The 17929-nt window shown below is 43.0% G+C and overlaps 1 protein-coding gene across 2 annotated transcripts in view; it reads right to left on the bottom strand.

Moving 5' to 3' along the window:
- The window catches only part of COL27A1 (collagen type XXVII alpha 1 chain), a 376750-nt gene that overhangs the window by 181105 nt on the left and 177716 nt on the right, over positions 1–17929 (bottom strand). For both annotated transcript variants that reach the window (XM_061603994.1, XM_061603995.1), the window contains exons 22-24: positions 7295–7339; positions 5307–5360; positions 1960–2004 (exon numbers count right to left, since the gene is read on the bottom strand). In XM_061603994.1, the coding sequence (XP_061459978.1) occupies positions 1960–2004; positions 5307–5360; positions 7295–7339 (144 nt within the window). The remainder of the gene's footprint in view (positions 1–1959; positions 2005–5306; positions 5361–7294; positions 7340–17929) is intronic.

Raw genomic sequence — 17929 nt, 5'->3', positions numbered from 1 at the left:
TGTTGGCTTTAATTTATTCACCTCTTGGTGTTTCCCACCGTGAATTTTGAGGACAGAGGGGGCTTATCGTAGGCTTTCAAGTTCAGGATTGGAAGCCTCAAGAGAACTTATAAAAAAATGAAGGTGCTATCTGGGCAACCTTCCAAGGGCCAGATGCTAGTGGTGGGTGGAGCAACAAATGTCAACTTTATCTCTGCACAGTAGTTTGTACAGTAGCATAGTTCCTACACACTCTCGCACACCACTGTCTATCATCCATTCAGATGAGAGACATTATCAGAGTTCAAGGACATATTCTAACCAAGGAGAAACACGTGGGGTGTGAAACAGGGCCAGAGAAGGGTAGAGATGGCCGAATACGTCAATTTTGGTTTCTCATTTATCCAATCTTAAGTTCAATTCTCTACAGTTCCACATCAATTTGCAATTTTTAAAAAAAGTTATTCATCAGCATTTTAGTACTATTTTCTCCTAACATACACCTTTTTGTACGCAGTTTTGCCTAATATACACTATTTTTGTATGTTATGTTCATGAAAACGGGTTTACGTGCACACTTTACACTAGTCTTATGCATTTTTGTACACATAACTTGGTGGGATAAATGTATTGCAAAATTTGGAGAAGTGCAAATTCAGAATGACGACTGTATATGACGTCTTGTTCTTGTTTTGAAGACTGCAAATTATGTAAGTTCATCTTTACATTCAAACTGAATTGAATGTCTCCCCCATTCCTAGTGAAGGGTGTGGCCTGGGAAGAGTTCTAAGGGCCAGATAAAGGTGGGTGGAGGGCCACATCTGGCTCCTGGCCCTGAAGTTCTCCAACCCCTGCTAAAGGGCAATCCAGAAGGCAGGACCGGAAAGCAAGCCAGGAGTCAGGATCAACAAGCAATAAGTATGAGAGTGCAAACTAGGAGTCTGGACTATATAGCAGTCAAGGTCAGAAGACATACCAGGAGACAGGGTCGGAGGGCAAGACAGGAGGCAGGACCAAAAAGCAACACCAGAAATGGAAGACCGACTAGAGGTTTGGCAGACTTTATGGCTGAACCAAAGTTCTGTTGCAACAGAAAACTCTTTCTATTCCTTCCTGCCTAGAAGGATCCAATGGCCAGCCTGGGTGTGAGTGGAGTCAGTCCAGATGTGGCAGGTTCTTTACTAGAAGCTACCACCCACAGTTCAGGAATTCACCACACGAGGCAGCTGCTTCCTGACACTTCACTGCAAAGCAGCAATTATGCACATCACTACCTGACACTGGCTTGCTGAGACAAGCCATAGTTAACAGCCATGGTTTAGGATTCAGACGACATGCTAAACTGTGGTTAGAAGGAAAAGCAAAAGGAGGAAAGGGGAGCTGCGACTTCTCATTATCATAAACTATGGTTTAGCACGATGTCTGAATGCAGCCACTACCTTCTTTGGCACTAGCTGACCCTTTCAAACAACCTCAAAAGGCAGACCCACGCAGAAAAATCCTAATGTTTAAAGCCTGTTAGGTTAAAACACAATGACTGCAATTATAACTAGAGATGCACAGAACCTACAAAAGGAATTTCATCTTCTGAGCCTTTAATGGGATCACTAAAAAAAAACCCACCTGCCTATTCGGACTTCACATGGTACCTTTTGTGTTGCTGTTCCTTCGATATTTTAAATTTCTCATTAAAGGCCTTGGGTAACTTTGCGCATACATGTTTTACTCATGGCCACACTGCATCATGAGTGACCACAGTGTGCTGTTCAGGCAAATGCACTTTTATAATTCTGTCTTGTATACCTTGGGAGTAGCTGCTCTAACAAGATGTTTTCAAATCCAGAAAGGCAGGTACCCTAGAAAGCCACAGCTGCAGCCATCAAAGCTATTACTAGCAAACAACACAATATCAGACCATGAGGATGACAACATCACACAAGAGAGACACGGAAGTAAGCAAACCAAACAGAAAGTATTTACCTGATCACCAACTTTTCCTGGGCGACCTAGATTCCCTGGTTCACCCTGAATCAAGACAAAGAGAAGTACCGGAATATGATTACACCTGCCATTCACAGAGCACATGCAATTTTGCAAAGTGTTTGCCAAACTTATTAGCCTGCCCTCAAAATAATTCTCTGAGAAAAATGAAGCCATGAAGCAGTGACATGCCCAAGACTCTTATGACAGAGAGGCTTGCTGATGGACCCACTCAAAGTAGAATTCTTCATTCACTAGACTTCCTACTTCCCCATACTCTATTGCAACATTTCCCAACCTGGTGCCTTCCAGATGTTGTTGGACTATGGCTCCCATCATCCCTAATCATTAGGCCAAAACATCTGGAGGGTAGCAGGCTGGGGAAGGCTTCTCAACTGTAACTAACTCTAAGAATGTTGTTCCTATCTTCAAAAAGGGCAAAAAGGAGGAACCGGGGAACTACAGACCAGTCAGCCTAACATCAATCCCTGGAAAAACTCTGGAGCAGATTATAAAGCAGTCAATCTGTAAGCACCTTGAAAACAATAAAGTGATTACTAGGAGCCAACATGGATTTTTGAAGAACAAATCCTGCCAAACTAATCTTATCTTGTTTTTTGATTGGGTAACCTGTGTTGTAGACTGTGGGAATGCTGTGGACATAATATATCTAAACTTCAGCAAAGCTTTTGACAAAGTGCCCCATGATATTCTGATTAGCAAGCTAGCTAAATGTGGGCTAAATGGAACAACTATCAGGTGGATCCACAGTTGGCTCCAGAATCGTACTCAAAGAGTGCTTATCAATGGTTCCTTCTCAAACTGGGCGGAAGTAACGAGTGGGGTACCACAGGGCTCGGTCCTGGGCCCAGTACTCTTCGATATTTGTATTAACGACTTGGATGAAGAGGTACAGAGCATGCTTATCAAATTTGCAGATGATACAAAATTGGGGGGCACAGCTAATACCGTGGAAGACAAATTCAAAGGGACCTTGATAGGCTGGAACATTGGGCTGCAAACAAAAGAATGAAATTCAGCAGGGATAAATGCAAAGTTCTACACCTAGGAAAAAGAAACCAAATGCACAGTTATCAGATGGGGGATACTTGGCTCAGCCATACAACATGTGAGAAGGATCTTGGAATTGTCGTTGATCACAAGCTGAATATGAGCCAACAGTGCAATGTGGCTTCAAAATAGGCAAATGCTATATTAGGCTGCATTAACAGAAGTATAGTTTCCAAATCATGTGAAGTATTAGTTCCCCTCTATTCAGCACTGGTTAGGCCTCATCTTGAGTACTGCGTCCAGCTCTGATCTCCGCGCTTCAAGAAGGATGCAGACAAACAAACAAATTCAAAGGAGTGCAACAAGGATGATCAGGGGATTGGAAACAAAGCCCTATGAGGAGAGACTGAAAGAGCTCGGCATGTTTAGCCTGGAGAAGAGAAGACGGAGGGGAGATATGATAGCACTGTTCAAGTATATGAAAGGTTGCAGAGGAGGGCCAGGATCTCTTCTCAATATTCCCAGAGTGCAGGACACGGAATAATGGGCTCAAGTTGCTGGACATCAGGAAAAACTTCCTAACTGTTAGAGCCATATGACAATGGAACCAATTACCTAGAGAGGTAGTGGGCTCTTCGACACTGGAGGCGTTCAAGAGGCAGCTGGACAGCCATCTGTCAGGAATGCTTTGATTTGGATTCCTGCATTGAGCAGGGGGTTGGACTTGATGGCCTTATAGGCCCCTTCCAACTGTACTATTCTATGATTCTATGATAAGAACATTCAGTTGCAATAATATTCTTCCACTGTTTCTCCATCCCTTCCCTTCATTTCCCACCCTTGCTCTGTCGCTTCCCTTTTGACACTGTCTATACTGTAATCTCTGTGAGCCCTGCCCTCTCATTCAAGAATGCCTCTTGTTTCCCTGGATAGAAGATGGAGAGGTGGGCAGTTGCTGTAGAAACCTCTAGCTTCTGAGTGGCTTGGATGCCATCTACTATCATACCCATTGCTCTGCCCACTTCTGGTTCTGGCCACACCAGCACTAGCATGTGGCCTCTGGAAGGTTCCCAAAGAGGGAATGTGGCCTCAGGCTGACCCTTGCCTTTGCAAAACAGTGATGGATGAGTGCCAGGGATCCACAGCAAATTGCACACACCACAGGGGTAAAGGACATGCATTTTCTTTTCGCAAATTACAATTTTCACTGCCACACAAAAATATGAGAGGTTCAATTTCGGGCATCACAACGAAACATGGTTTGAGCTTCCCATTATATGGAGAATGCTGCTTGGCTTCTCTCGTTTTCCCCTGGAGGCAAAGCAAAAGCTGTTAACTCTGGTTTGCCAGTTCAGACTTCCCACTGAAACTTACTCAGCACAAATCGTATACTAACTCTGCAGACCATAGTTTCTTAATTCTGTTTGTTGGCTGATCACAAACAATGGTCTGTCAATTCAGACACCAAACTAAACCACTGTGAAGCTTCCTCCATCATGCCTTGATGCGATGTCCGAACTGAGCCATACAGCATAAAAGAGCTTTAAGGCTCAGCAAAATAGACGCTTCTGGGCAGGTTCAGTCTTGCTCCTGTAACAGCACCTCGCACCCAGTTTCCACTAACAAAAACAATGAAGAGGAAGAGAAAGAGCTGCACATAAGCAAGAAAAGGTGAAAAGGGAATGGATGCCCTGGCTGCAGAAAAGCATCCAATTAGCACAGCATTTACACAGGATGTTGCAGGGGGAGGGAAGGAAAAAGTGTTGGGGCAAAGCAGCTGCATTCTCTCAGATGCCAGATTACATGGCTACAGAGGGGATGCCTTGTTCTTCAGTTTCAAGAGTTACATTTTTTAATCTCTAGAAGGAATGGGAAGAGAAGGGAGAGAAGCATGCCCTGGAACTATTCTGCAGCCAATTAGGCAGAGAAGAGAGAGAGAGAGAGAGATGGGTGGTTCTTGCTGTTTTCAAACAGAAACTCCAAGAGGGGTTTATGGAAACAAAAAGAAAAAGAAGGGGGGAAGGGGGGAGGGGGGGAGGGGGGGAAGGGGGGAAGGGGGGAAAGGGGGGAGAGATTTTAAAGAGGACTATGTTGGTTAATAATAAAACTCTGTGGTTTCCAAAAACATGCACCATCATTCTTTCTGCCACAGAAACCACACTGAATTGGAATTTCCAGAGCAAAAGAGGAAAGAACAGTAAAAAGGATTGGGGGGGGAGACTTTCCACATCCACTGTATGTCAAAACCGAAGCAATTGGACTGCCTGAATTTTAACAGCCACATTTTACCCCAGCATCTCCTTTTTTACATTTAAAGTAAAGCCTTTTCTTTTTACCTTTAAGCCATCAGGGCCTGGTTTACCAGGAAATCCTTTCCTGCCAAGTGGACCCTGAAAAAAAAGACACAAGTGCAGAAAACGCTGTCAAGAGCGGGGGGAAAAACAACAATGAATGAAGCCTAAGGAAGGAGGACAGAAATCAGTATAAACACAATTGTTCTTTTTACAGGGGAAGGGCCACACCACACATTTAAAGCACATGATTTACCTCAAAGAATCATGGGAACTGTATTTTGTTAAGGGTGCTGAGAATTTGTAGTTCTGTGAGGAGAAAACCAGTTCCCAGATTATTTGGGACAAGTCATGCACTTTAAATGTATGGTGTGAAATTTGCTTTGGACTTTGTAAGTCGCTTTGTTTCACTTTTTGTGAAAAAAAGTGATTAACAAATGCTAACAAAAACAGTATCAACATCATCATCATCATCATCTGGGCTAGAACCTCCATAGCTGCCTTAACTTGAGTTGGAGAGAATTCAAGATAGCGTTGTAAGTGGAAAACCAGATCACCAAATTCAACATTGGTCTGCATGGCCTTAAAGACGCCTTTGTGAAACCCTTAAGATCAGTCAGGAACTGAGGGAAGGCCACAAAAGCAAGGGACCTGACTCAAGGGAATTAAAATATCTCCCTCATGAAGGTTTATGTACCATAGAACCCTTGCTATAATGCAGGGGTCGGAGGAGACAGGACTAGACCGCATTATGGGGCTTCCACATTACAACAAAAGCCACATTCTATTAACAGTATTTTATTCATTGTTATACCTGCAGTATATCTGAATTGTGGTTCAGTGAGCTGCATTATAGCGAGGATCTACTGTACTACTTAATTTGACCCCATCTTTCCATTCATGTTGACTCTCAAGGCAATTTAACAATCAGTTATGAAATACATTAAAAGTTTTTTAAAAATTTGATATAATTACAAATAAAACATCAATTTATTTTATTTATTTATTTAATTACATTTCTAGACCGCCCTATAGCAGAAAGCTCTCAGGGCGGTGTACAACAAATAAAATCACAATTAAAATATGAGCAAGTGTGGAAAATATATATATATATAGTACAATTATAAAACATTAATAAAATTGCCATTGAGATTTATAAATTAAGATCATATTAAGTTTAAAATGTTAAATTTAAAATATTTAAAAATATTAAATATTAAAAATATTAAAAATGAGCAAAAAATAAACATCAAACAGATAGTTACCACCTGAGCACACTGAAATAATCGGATCTTGACCTGGCCTCTGAAGGAAAACAGGGGGAAGCCAAGTGAATATTCTGGGATCAGGAATTCCACAAAGTGGGCTCCACGACTGAGAAGGTCCTGTCTCACATACCCACTGTAGAGATACCACTGGGAAGCCAAGCATGAGATTGGACTCTAAAGGGAGGTGATGGTCCTTTAGACTGACATATCATAAGAGCCTAGTTTTGACTAAGCTATCCATGTTTGAGGGAGGCAGCGGTGGTACTGGGTGGGGAATCATTCCTACACTTGCCAGGGGAGCCTTCAGCTATGTTTTCACCTCCCTCTAGCTCCAAACTTGTAGATGGGAAGGATGAGATTGGCCCCAATATCAGGCAGAGGTGCAGTGTGAGGTCAGGGACAGGGGAAGAGGTAGGGTCTCGGCATCCACAAGTTTTGGTTTGGTAACCAAACTATGGAATCCCAATCTCTCTCCACGCTCACTGGTCACCTGAATAGGGCTACTGGGTACCTAAACAAAGGAAGGACTCAAACCTGCTTGGTGAGGTGGTAAGTTAAAGGCATCTGCTCATGCTTAGGGTCCTCTTTTTATTATTTCTCCACATGTTCCAGGCCTGAGCCATTAAAAGTATATTCTGGATGCTAAGCCCTGGTGGTGGAACACTAACCGAAATTGAGCCCTGATTAGAGGTTAGCAAAGCAAAAGGAAACAGAAAACCTCTTCATACTCACCAAAACAAGCACAACCCCCTTCATCCCTCTTACCTCTGCCCCTGGGATGCCAGGTGGTCCCACTGGCCCTTCATCACCCTGGGACACAAAAGAAATATGGCAGACATGTCAAAACATGGGTTTTAGTCATCAGTTTGTTAATACGTTGCAGGGGATAAAAGTAAAGGAATTGTTCTAGATGGGGGAAAATCCTCTCTTTGTTGTTTTAAATGATACATGGAAATGTTGCACCAACCGCCCAGATGCAAGTCACTTGCAATGATTGCAAAGTGTTTACCTGGGGGAGAACAGCAGCACACACGAGCAGGATCTTGGAATTGTGGTCTATCACCAGCTGAATACGAGCCAGCAATGTGATGCAGATGGAAATTTTTAAAAGGTAAATGCAGTTTTAAGCTGCATTAATAGAACCATAGGGGTGTAATGAAAATGGAATGCAATCAAAGGAAGACAAGGAAGATGGCCAGCTGTATGGAAAAGCCAGTCCTATGAGGAAAGGTTGAAGGAATCATAGAATTATAGAAATGTAGAGTTGGAAGGGGCATATAAGACCATTGAGTCCACCCCCTGCTCAATGCAGGAATCCAAATTAAAGCATACCCGACAGGTGGCTATGCAGCTAGCTCATGAAGGCCTCTAGTGTTGGAGAGCCCACCACCTGCCTTTGGTTCCAATTGTTGTACCACTCTAACAGTTATGAAGTTTTTCCTATGTTCAGTCGAAATATGGCTTCCTGTAACTCAAGCCCATTATTCCGTGTCCTGCCCTCTGGGACAATACAGAAGAGATCCTTGCCCTCCTCTGTGTGGCAACCTTTCAAATACTTGATCAGTGCTATATTTTCCCTCAGTTCTTTTCTCACAGCTGAACATGCCCAGTTCTTTCACTCTCTTCATAGGGCTTTGTTTCCAGTCCCCTGATCATCCTTGTTGCCCTCCTCTGAACTTGTTCCAGTTTGTCTGCATCCTTCTTCAAGTGTGGTGTCCAGAACTGGACACAGTACTCAAGATGAGGCCTAACCAGTGCTGAGTAGAGGGGAACTAATACTTCAAGTGATTTGGAAACTATACATCTATTAATGCAGCTTGAAATAGCATTTGCCTTTTTTGCAGCCACATCACACTGTTGGCTCATATTGACTCATATTCATCCAACAACAATCCCAAGATCCTTCTCACATGTAGTATTGCTGAGCCAAGTATCCCCCATCTTAAAATTGTGCATTTCGTTTCTTTTTACTAGGTGTAGACCTTTGCACTTATCCCTCTTAAATTTCATTCTGTTCTTTTCAGCAAACTATTGTGCTTATGCACCAACATTAGATACTGATGAAGACATCCAGGAAAATTTTTATAACCAGCTGGACACCATCTTATCAGAGATACCTAAGGAGGATAAAATTATCCTCTTGGGTGATTTCAATGCAAGAGTTGGGAGTGATTTCGATTTATGGCCAGAAACCAGTGGGAAAGAAGGTGTTGGCAATAGCAACCTGAATGGAATTCTACTTCTGACTAAATGTGCAGAGCATAATCTGGTTATTACAAACACACTCTTCCATCAGAAAAATAAATTTAAAACATCATGGAAGCACCCTCGGTCGAAGCACTGGCATCTCCTGGATTACATAATTGTCCGTGCCAGAGATTGCCTTGATGTACTCCTCACTAGGGCCATGACAAGTGCTGATGACTGCTGGATAGATCACCGATTAATTTGATCCACTATGGCCATTAATATTGTTCCTCAAAGTAGGCTCCACGGAAGAAAACCAAGGCGTAAAATGAACATCCATGCCCTTCAAAATCCTGTTAAGCGAGCCTGCTTTCAAACAACTCTCAAGAAACATCTACATACGGAATTCCCTGAAAATGTTGAGGAACACTGGATTAAACTGAAGACATCCATTATTGCAGCATGTGAACAAACTATTGGATACCAAACTAAGAAACATCAGGATTGGTTTGATGAAAATGATAGTGAGATTGAACATATCATTGACAAGAAAAGGAAAGCCTTCCAGATATGGCAGAAAGACATTAACTGTGCTGCTAAGAAAAACATCTATGCCAGTGCAAAGGCTGAGGTCCAAAGAAGAACTAGAGGACTTAACAATGCCTGGTGGATAAAGAAAGCTCAAGAAATCCAGCACTTTGCAGATGCTCACGATGCATGGGGCTTTTTTAATGCCACAAATGCCATCTACATTCCAACAAATTACAGTACAAATCCCTTACGTTCAATGGATGGTACCAACGTCTTAAGGATAAAGAGTCTATTACTGTGCTGGAAAGAGCATTACCACGACCTCAATCATAACTCTATCGTGGCTGATGAGGTCTTCTCGCAAATTCAACAACTAACTAGAGACGAGCATGCAGCATCCCCTAATTTGGATGAAGTCAGTAAAGCCATCAATCAAACGAAGAACAACAAAGCTAGTAGACCTGATGGGATTCCTGCTGAAGTCTTTAAAGAAGGTGGGCCTGAATTTACACAACAACTTCATAAGCTCATCGAAAAAATCTGGATGAGGGAGGAGATCCCAGAAGACTTTAGGGACACCATAATTATCACCCGTTTTAAGAAGGGTGATACAACAGATTGCAGGAACTATCAAGGTATCTCTCTTCTTGCTACTGCAGGTAAAATCCTTGTAAGGATCCTCGCAAATCGCCTCCTGCCGATCTCAGAGGATGTCTTCCTCGAATCCCAAAATGGTTTCCGCCTTTTCAGGGGGACAGTGGACATGATCTTCACTGCATGACAGCTTCAAGAAAAATGCAGGGAGCAGAATCGACCTTTATATACGGCATTCATTGATCTGACTAAGGCCTTTGACAGTGTGAATTGAACCACTCTCTGGACCATCCTTCTGAAAACTGCCCTGATACGTTTGTGAATATTTTGCAACTCCTTCATGACAACATGACAGCAACAATTTTGAACAATTGCTTTCAGAGCGATCTATTCAGAGTCGGATCAGGCGTAAACAGGGATACGTCATTGCTCCTACCTTATTTGCTATTTTCATTGCTATGATTCTACACCTTATTGAGGAGAAACTTCCTACTGGTGTGGAAATCATATATCGAACAGATGCAACACTTTTTAATCTCAGTAGGCTAAAAGCAAAAAGTAAGGTGATGTCAACCTCTGTCGTAGAACTTCAATATGCCGATGATAGTCTTTGCACATTCAGAGAAAGATCTTCAAACTATCCTAAATGTCTTTGCAGAAGCATATGGAAAACTTGGACTCTCACTTAATATTAAAAAAACCAAAGTGATTTATCAACAGGTGTGAACTAGTCCCTCTGTAGCATCATCAATCCAGCTTAATGGTGTGACACTGGAGAACGTTGATCACTTCCCCTATCTTGGCAGCCATCTCTCTGTAAAAGCTGACATCGATGCTGAAATTCAACATTGTCTGAGCTCTGCAAGTGCTGCATTCTCCCGAAGTGTTCGAGGATCAGGATACTCGCAGGGAGACCAAAATGCTTATTTACAAAGCCATTGTACTACCGACCTTACTGTATGCCTGTGAAACATGGACCATTTATAAACGCCACTCCCAACTTCTTGAAAGATTCCACCAACGCTGCCTCCGGAAATTCTGCAAATTACTTGGGAAGACAGACAGACTAATGTTAGCATTTTAGAAGACCCAAAGACTACCAGTCTTGAAACAATGATCCTTCAACATCAACTTCGCTGGACCGGCCATGTTGTTCGAAAGCCTAATCACCATCTTCTAAAGCAGCTACTTTACTCCCAACTTAAGGATGGAAAAAGGAACATCCGTGGACAGCAAAAGAGGTTTAAAGATGTTCTTAAAGTAAATCTTAAAAAATGTAACATGAACATCGACAACTGGGAAGTCTTGGCCCATGAATGTCCCAAATGGAGGTCGGCTATTATCAAAGGTGCTGTGGACTTTGAAGAAGCACGAATACAGGGCGAACGGGACAAACGAGCTAAGCAGAAGGCACGTCAAACAAATCCTCATCGCAACCACCTTCCATCTGGAAACCTATGTCCTCACTGTGGGAGGCTGTGTGGATCCAGAATTGGCCTCCAGTCGCTTACAGACCCACTGTTAAAGACCTTATCTTGGAAAACAATCTTACTCAGCCACAAGTGATCGCCAATGATGAATGAAATGATCCCTCTTAAATTTCATTCTGTTCTTTTCAGTCCAATGCTCCAGCCTACCAAGATCCCTTTGAATTTTGTTTCTGTCTTCCAAGGTATTAAGCTATCCCTCACAATTTGATATCATCTGCAGATTTGATAAGCATTCCCTGCACCTCCTCATCCAAGTCATTAATAAAAATATTGAAGAGCACTGGGCTCAGGACCGAGCCCTGTAGTACCCCACTCGTTACCTCCCCCCAGTTTGAGAAGGAACCATTCAGAAAGCACTATCTGAGTACAATTTTGTAGTCAACTGTCGATCCACCTGATAGTTGTTCCATCCAGCCCACAATTAGCTAGCTTGTTTCCTGGGGATGTTTGACCTCAAGAAGAGAAGACTGGGGTGCTTCTCCAGTCCTTCAGTATTTTTGCGGGAGGGGTTCAAGCACATATCAGAACTTTAGCTTTGCACATTTAAAGTGGACTAATGGGCTCTATCACCGTAGCACAACCTATCTACTTTTCTTAAAAAGAATACAAACTTTTTGTGGTTTGGAAAGCAACAAGGAAATGCAATGGAAAGTGTAGGATGAATGAATATTAGGTTTGGGGGAGAAATTTGATTCGGTTCTCATTTAAAGCTAAATTAGCTTTTATCCAGATTTTGCAATGCAGTTGTCCAACGAAACGATGGCCTCACAAATGCATTATATTAGGGAAAATGTGCATAAAAATGATTATCACTAAAATAACATACAAGAATACATTATATTATGAGAAAGCACTAGGATTTTTTTAAAAAATTGCAAATTACTGTGAACTGAATTTAAGATTAGAAAAAATGAGAACCTGAGAGAACCGAATTTGACAAATCTAGACCCTGCCAGCAAATCAGGCTGAATGCTCATTGTTATGCAACCAAAGCAGAATGTTCAACGAAGACCAGACCTCCATGTAGCCTCCATGTAAGCTTTATGCAAGCAAATCAGGATGAATGCTTAATAAATAAGTGGTCTGAAGGGCCCTGAAGGGGGACATGACAGCACTCTTCCAAAATCTGAAGCGCTGGCATGTAGAAGAGAGCCAAGACTTGTTTGCTGACCCAGGGAGCAGGACTGGATATAATGGGTTTCAGTTACAGTAGATTTCTGTTAGGCTCTCTCTCACACTGGAGATCTTTAAACAGAGGCTGGCCATGGGTTGGCTGCCTTTCGGGGATGCTCTAGTTCTTGATTTCTTGCATTGAGTGGGAAGTGAGGGGGATTAGACTAGACGACCTACAAAGCTGACAATCCAGCTCTACAACTCTATGAAATAAAGGGGTTTGCTTGAAGTTGGAGTCCTAGGAGGAAAGGCATCAGCACAGCCATCACCAACCCAATGCCTTCCAGATATTTTGGGAGTTATAGTCCATCAGAACAAAAACAGCTTGCTGGATCAGGCCAGTGGCCCATCGAGTCTAGCATCCTGTCCTCACAGTGGCCAACCAGATGCTTGTGGGAAGCCCGCAAGAAGGCCTGAGTGCAAGATCACTCTCCTCTCCTTCAGTTTCTAGCAATTAGCATTCAGAGCATAGCCATCAAGGCTAGTAGACATGAATTTGTCTAATCTTTAAAGCCATCCAACTTGGTGGCCATCACTGCCTCTTGTGGGAGCGAATTCCGTAGTTTAACTGTGCATTGTGTGAAGAAGTACTTTGTTTGTCCTGAATCTCCCAACATTCAGATTCATTAAACTGTAGTGTTATGAGAGGGAGAAAAACTTTTCTCTGTTCACTTTCTGCATTCCATGTCTAATTTTATACATTTCTATCATGTAGCCTCTTACTCACCTTTTCTCTAAGCTAAAAAGCCCCAAATGTTGTAACTTTTCTTCACAGAGGATTTACTCCATCTTCTTGATCATTTTGGTTGCCCTTTTCTGCACCCTTTCTAACTCTACAATATCCTTTTTGAGATGAGGCAACCAGAACTGTACACGGTATCCCAAATGTGTTTGCACCATAGATTTGTATAATGGCATTATGGTATCAGCAGTTTTATTTTCATAGGGACATAGGAAGCTGCCTTATACCAAGTCAGAATATTGGGTCTATCTTACTCAGTACCAGGGCCCATGAGAGGGGGGTGCAGGGGGTACATCTTACCTGGGCCCGGGGTCAAAAAGGGGGCCCAGGAGCCAAAGGAGGGGAGCTCCCTTTTCCTCCCTTTGTTATGTCATTTCATGCTGGCTCCCATTCTGCAAGCCTGCTACAAATGGTGCTTTTTTTTCTTCCCCCCCTAACTTGTGCAAAAAAGCATAACATTGTTCAAACAAATATTTGTATTTCTGTTGGATTCTGAAAATACAAATAATCAAACGTGAAGATTTTTTTCATTTTTTATGAAACTTACTCTGGAAGAAACTGAGCATGCTCAGTGGCCAAGGTAACAAGAGGAAGAGATACTTTGACCTTAAGAGGGCGTGGTCATTAGGAAGCTAGATTAACCCTTCCCCTTTAGTATGAAAGGAAAAATGCAGTTTGATGGCTCATATAAGGTAAGCTGTGTGAACCTTTAAACCCTATCACGATGAGAAAATCATCTCTCCAAAATGTATTCTCACAAATCAGGAGCCCAGAAAAGAAAAGACAAGAAAGAACGAGAGGAAAATGAAAAAGGGGGTCAACAAACACTCTTTCAATTTGGATTAAGTGCGGCTTCAAAAAAACTTTCATTGAACTCACCTACAGAACTGGAGCGAGAAGAAACTGTTGGAAACCTCATCCCCAAACAAGGAGCAGTTGATCTGGGTAATCATGCACAGTATTTTGATGAAGGGGCAGATGCAGAAAATGAAAACGGAAAACAGAAAGAAACAGACATACAGACGCATGTGGAAGTGAATTTGGAAGATGAGAGATCATAATGTAGGCCTTGACATTGGATGTATCACAACCGAATTTCCATCTCAAAAGGAAATAGAAAAGTATGTTACGAATGGTCACATCCCTCTGCCTAAAACATTCCCAAAAGACACCTGCAATCAAGTGTTCCCAGAAAGCATACTGAAATTTCAAAGCACTAATGGGGAACCACATGTAAGAGACTGGCTTGTCTGGAGTCAACAGAAACAAGCTTTATATTGCTTTCCATGTCGATTATTTTGGCACAAGACAGTCAAGACTAGCATTTCTGCATCTAAGTCTGCACTGGTATCTGCTGAAGGCTGGGATTCTAATAGGAAGTGGCGGAAACTTTCCTACAGGATCCCAAAACATGAAAAAGGCAATAGTCACAGAGAATGTTACCTAGCTTGGCGAGAACTAGAAAGGCGCCTGCTGTCTGAGACAGGAGTTGACATCATCTTAGAAGCGTCAATCAAAACTGAAGCTGTGAAATGGTACAACCTTTTAAAGCGCATCATCAATGTTGTACTCTTCTTGGGAGAACGTGGTCTAGCATTTGCTGGTTCATCCCATCGAATTGGTGATTCAAACAATGGAAACTTTTTAGGACTCATTGAACTGCTCTCCAGGTGGGACCCCATCCTTCAGGAGCATGTGCTAAGTGTAGAGGAGTCACAGAAAAGGAGTGAGCGGCTTCAAGTTCATTATCTTTATAACAGATTATGACAGATGACTCCATTGAAGTGTCCAGAGCGCGGTCTTGTCCTTCATTGTTGGATGAGTTTCAGTTGGTGCAGCTCGAGGAAGTGGACAAGGTGCTTGGAATGGTGCGGGCGACCACGTCTGCCCTTGATCCTTGCCCATCTTGGCTGGTGAAGGCCAGCAGGGCTGTAACCACCGGCTGGGCCAAAGAGGTGATAAACGCCTCCTTGAGAGAGGGAGTAGTCCCTGGTAGTCTCAAGGAGGCAGTAGTGAGACCCCTTCTAAAGAAACCTTCTTTGGACCCAGATATTTTGAACAACTATAGACCGGTGGCGAATGTCCCTTTTTTGGGCAAGGTCCTGGAGCGGGTGGTCGCCGGCCAGCTCCAGGCGCTCTTGGATGAAACCAATTATCTGGATCCGTTTCAATCCGGTTTTAGGCCTGGTTTTGGCACTGAAACAGCCTTGGTCGCCCTGTATGATGACCTTTGTCGGGAGAGGGACAGGGGGAGTGTGACCCTGTTGATTCTCCTTGATCTCTCAGCGGCGTTTGATACCATCGACCATGGTATGCTTCTGGGGAGGCTCACGGAGTTGGGAGTTGGGGGCACTGCTTGGCAGTGGCTCTGCTCCTACTTAGCGGATCGTCGCCAGAAGGTAGTGTTTGGGGAACATTGCTCGACACCCTGGACTCTCCATTGTGGAGTCCCTCAAGGGTCGGTCTTGTCCCCCATGCTCTTTAACATCTACATGTAGCCTCTGGGTGACGTCATCAGGAGTTTTGGAGTGCGTTGCCATCAGTACGCTGATGACACGCAACTCTACTTCTCCTTTTCACCTTCTTCAGGTGAGGCTGTTGATGTGCTGAACCGTTGCCTGACCGCGATAATGGACTGGATGAGAGCTAATAAACTGAAACTTAATCCAGACAAGACTGAGACACTGTTGGTGAGCTCTTTACCTGCCCAGATGGTGGATGTTCATCCTGTTCTAGATGAGGTTACACTCCCCTTGAAGGAACAGGTTCGTAGCTTGGGGGTCCTTTTTGATCCTTCCTTGTCGCTTGAGGCTCAAGTGGCCTCGGTGGCACGGAATGCGTTTTACCATCTTCGCTTAGTAGCCCAACTACGCCCCTATCTGGACAGTGACGATCTCGCCTCAGTTGTTCACGCTCTGGTAACCTCTAGACTGGACTACTGTAATGCGCTCTACGTAGGGCTGCCCTTGAAGACTGTTCGGAAACTTCAGCTAGTGCAAAATGCGGCAGCCAGGTTGTTAACGAGGACCCGCTGGTCTGCGCATATAACACCTGTCCTGGCCCGCCTGCACTGGCTGCCTATTTGTTTCCGAGCCAGATTCAAGGTGCTGGTTTTGACCTATAAAGCCTTACACGGTGTGGGACCACAATACCTTGTGGAACGCCTCTCCCGCTATGAACCTACCCGTTCACTTCGTTCAATATCGAAGGCCCTCCTCCGGGTACCAACTCATCAGGATGCCCGGAGGATTGTTATTAGATCTAGGGCCTTTTCTGTGGTGGCCCCCGAACTGTGGAACAGCCTACCTGTGGAAATACGCCTGGCGCCTTCGGTACTTTCTTTTAGGCGCCAGGTTAAGACCTGGCTATACTCCCAGGCATTTTAATGTTCAATGTGTTCCATTTAATTTTTTTTCCGTTTAACTTGTTGCTGATTTTATTGTAATTTTATTGTAATATTGTATTTTAATCTTGTTTTGTTCAGCGCCCAGAGAGCTATTCGCTATGGGCGGTTTAAAAATGAAATAAATAAATAAATAAATAAATCTGTCCCGACTCACAAAATGAATGTATTGCAGAATGCTCGAATCTTGTGAAACAACACATTTTGCTTGAGAGGCAATCTGCAAAGTACTTTGCAATAATAGTAGATTCCACACGAGATTCTTCCCATATTGAACAAACAACATTTATTTTGAGATACGTACTTTTAAAAGAAATGCAGTATGAGATTCAAGAAAGATTTCTCAAATTTGCAGATTGTAGCAACAAAAGAGGGGAAGAAATTGCTCAGTTGATAACTGATACATTGAAAGAACATGCTATTCCTCTCAGTGATTGTAGAGCTCAAGGCTACGATAATGGGGCAAATATGGCTGGAAAATACAACGGCGCACAAGCAAAAATACAAGAACAATGCTCAACAGCAATTTTTTCACCTTGCGGTTGTCACACACTCAACTTATGTGGAAATGATTATGCTGAATGCATACCTGAAGCAATAACCTTTTTCAGAACAATTCAAACTGTGTACCACCTGTTCAGTTCCAGTGCTAAGCGGTGGGAATTACTACAAAACCGTATTGGTTGTTCTCTTCATGGTATGTCTGAAACAAGATGGTCAGATCGTGTTGAATGTATAAAGCCTTTTGCAGCTCACTTGCCTGGCGTTAAATTAGCACTGGAAGACCTCGTAAAACTAAATTTGACGGCCAAAACAAGAAATGAAGTCCATGGAGTTTTATTATATGTGACATCTTTTGCCTGTGTGTTAATGTCAGCCGTGTGGTGCAAAATATTAGCTGGCATAGATATTTGCAACAAGATCATCCAAGCTAGAGATGCCACACTGGATGTTGAAGTAGCAAACATAGAAACTCTCCTTATACAGCTGACAAAACTTCTAAAGAACTGGAAATGCATGTGGAATGAAGCCAAATTGATTGCGTCAAACCTAAATATAGAAATAAAACTCTCCCATAGATGTGATGGAGTTAGGCGCAAGAGGGCAAGGCCGCATGACGACAGCACACCTGATGCTAACTTGGAAGAAATGAATGACACAGATGATACTCCAGAAGAGGCCTACTTCAGAAAGTGTGTGTTTTACGTTTTGATAGACAATGTTATAGCAGGATTAACTGTCCGCTTCAATGCTGTTAAGCAGTTGGCAGAAAAATTTGA

The sequence above is a fragment of the Rhineura floridana genome, chromosome 20, assembly GCF_030035675.1.
Source record: "Rhineura floridana isolate rRhiFlo1 chromosome 20, rRhiFlo1.hap2, whole genome shotgun sequence".
Lineage (NCBI taxonomy): Eukaryota > Metazoa > Chordata > Lepidosauria > Squamata > Rhineuridae > Rhineura > Rhineura floridana.
Note: the sequence above shows the minus strand (reverse complement) of the source record. Positions and strands in the feature narration are given on the sequence as shown.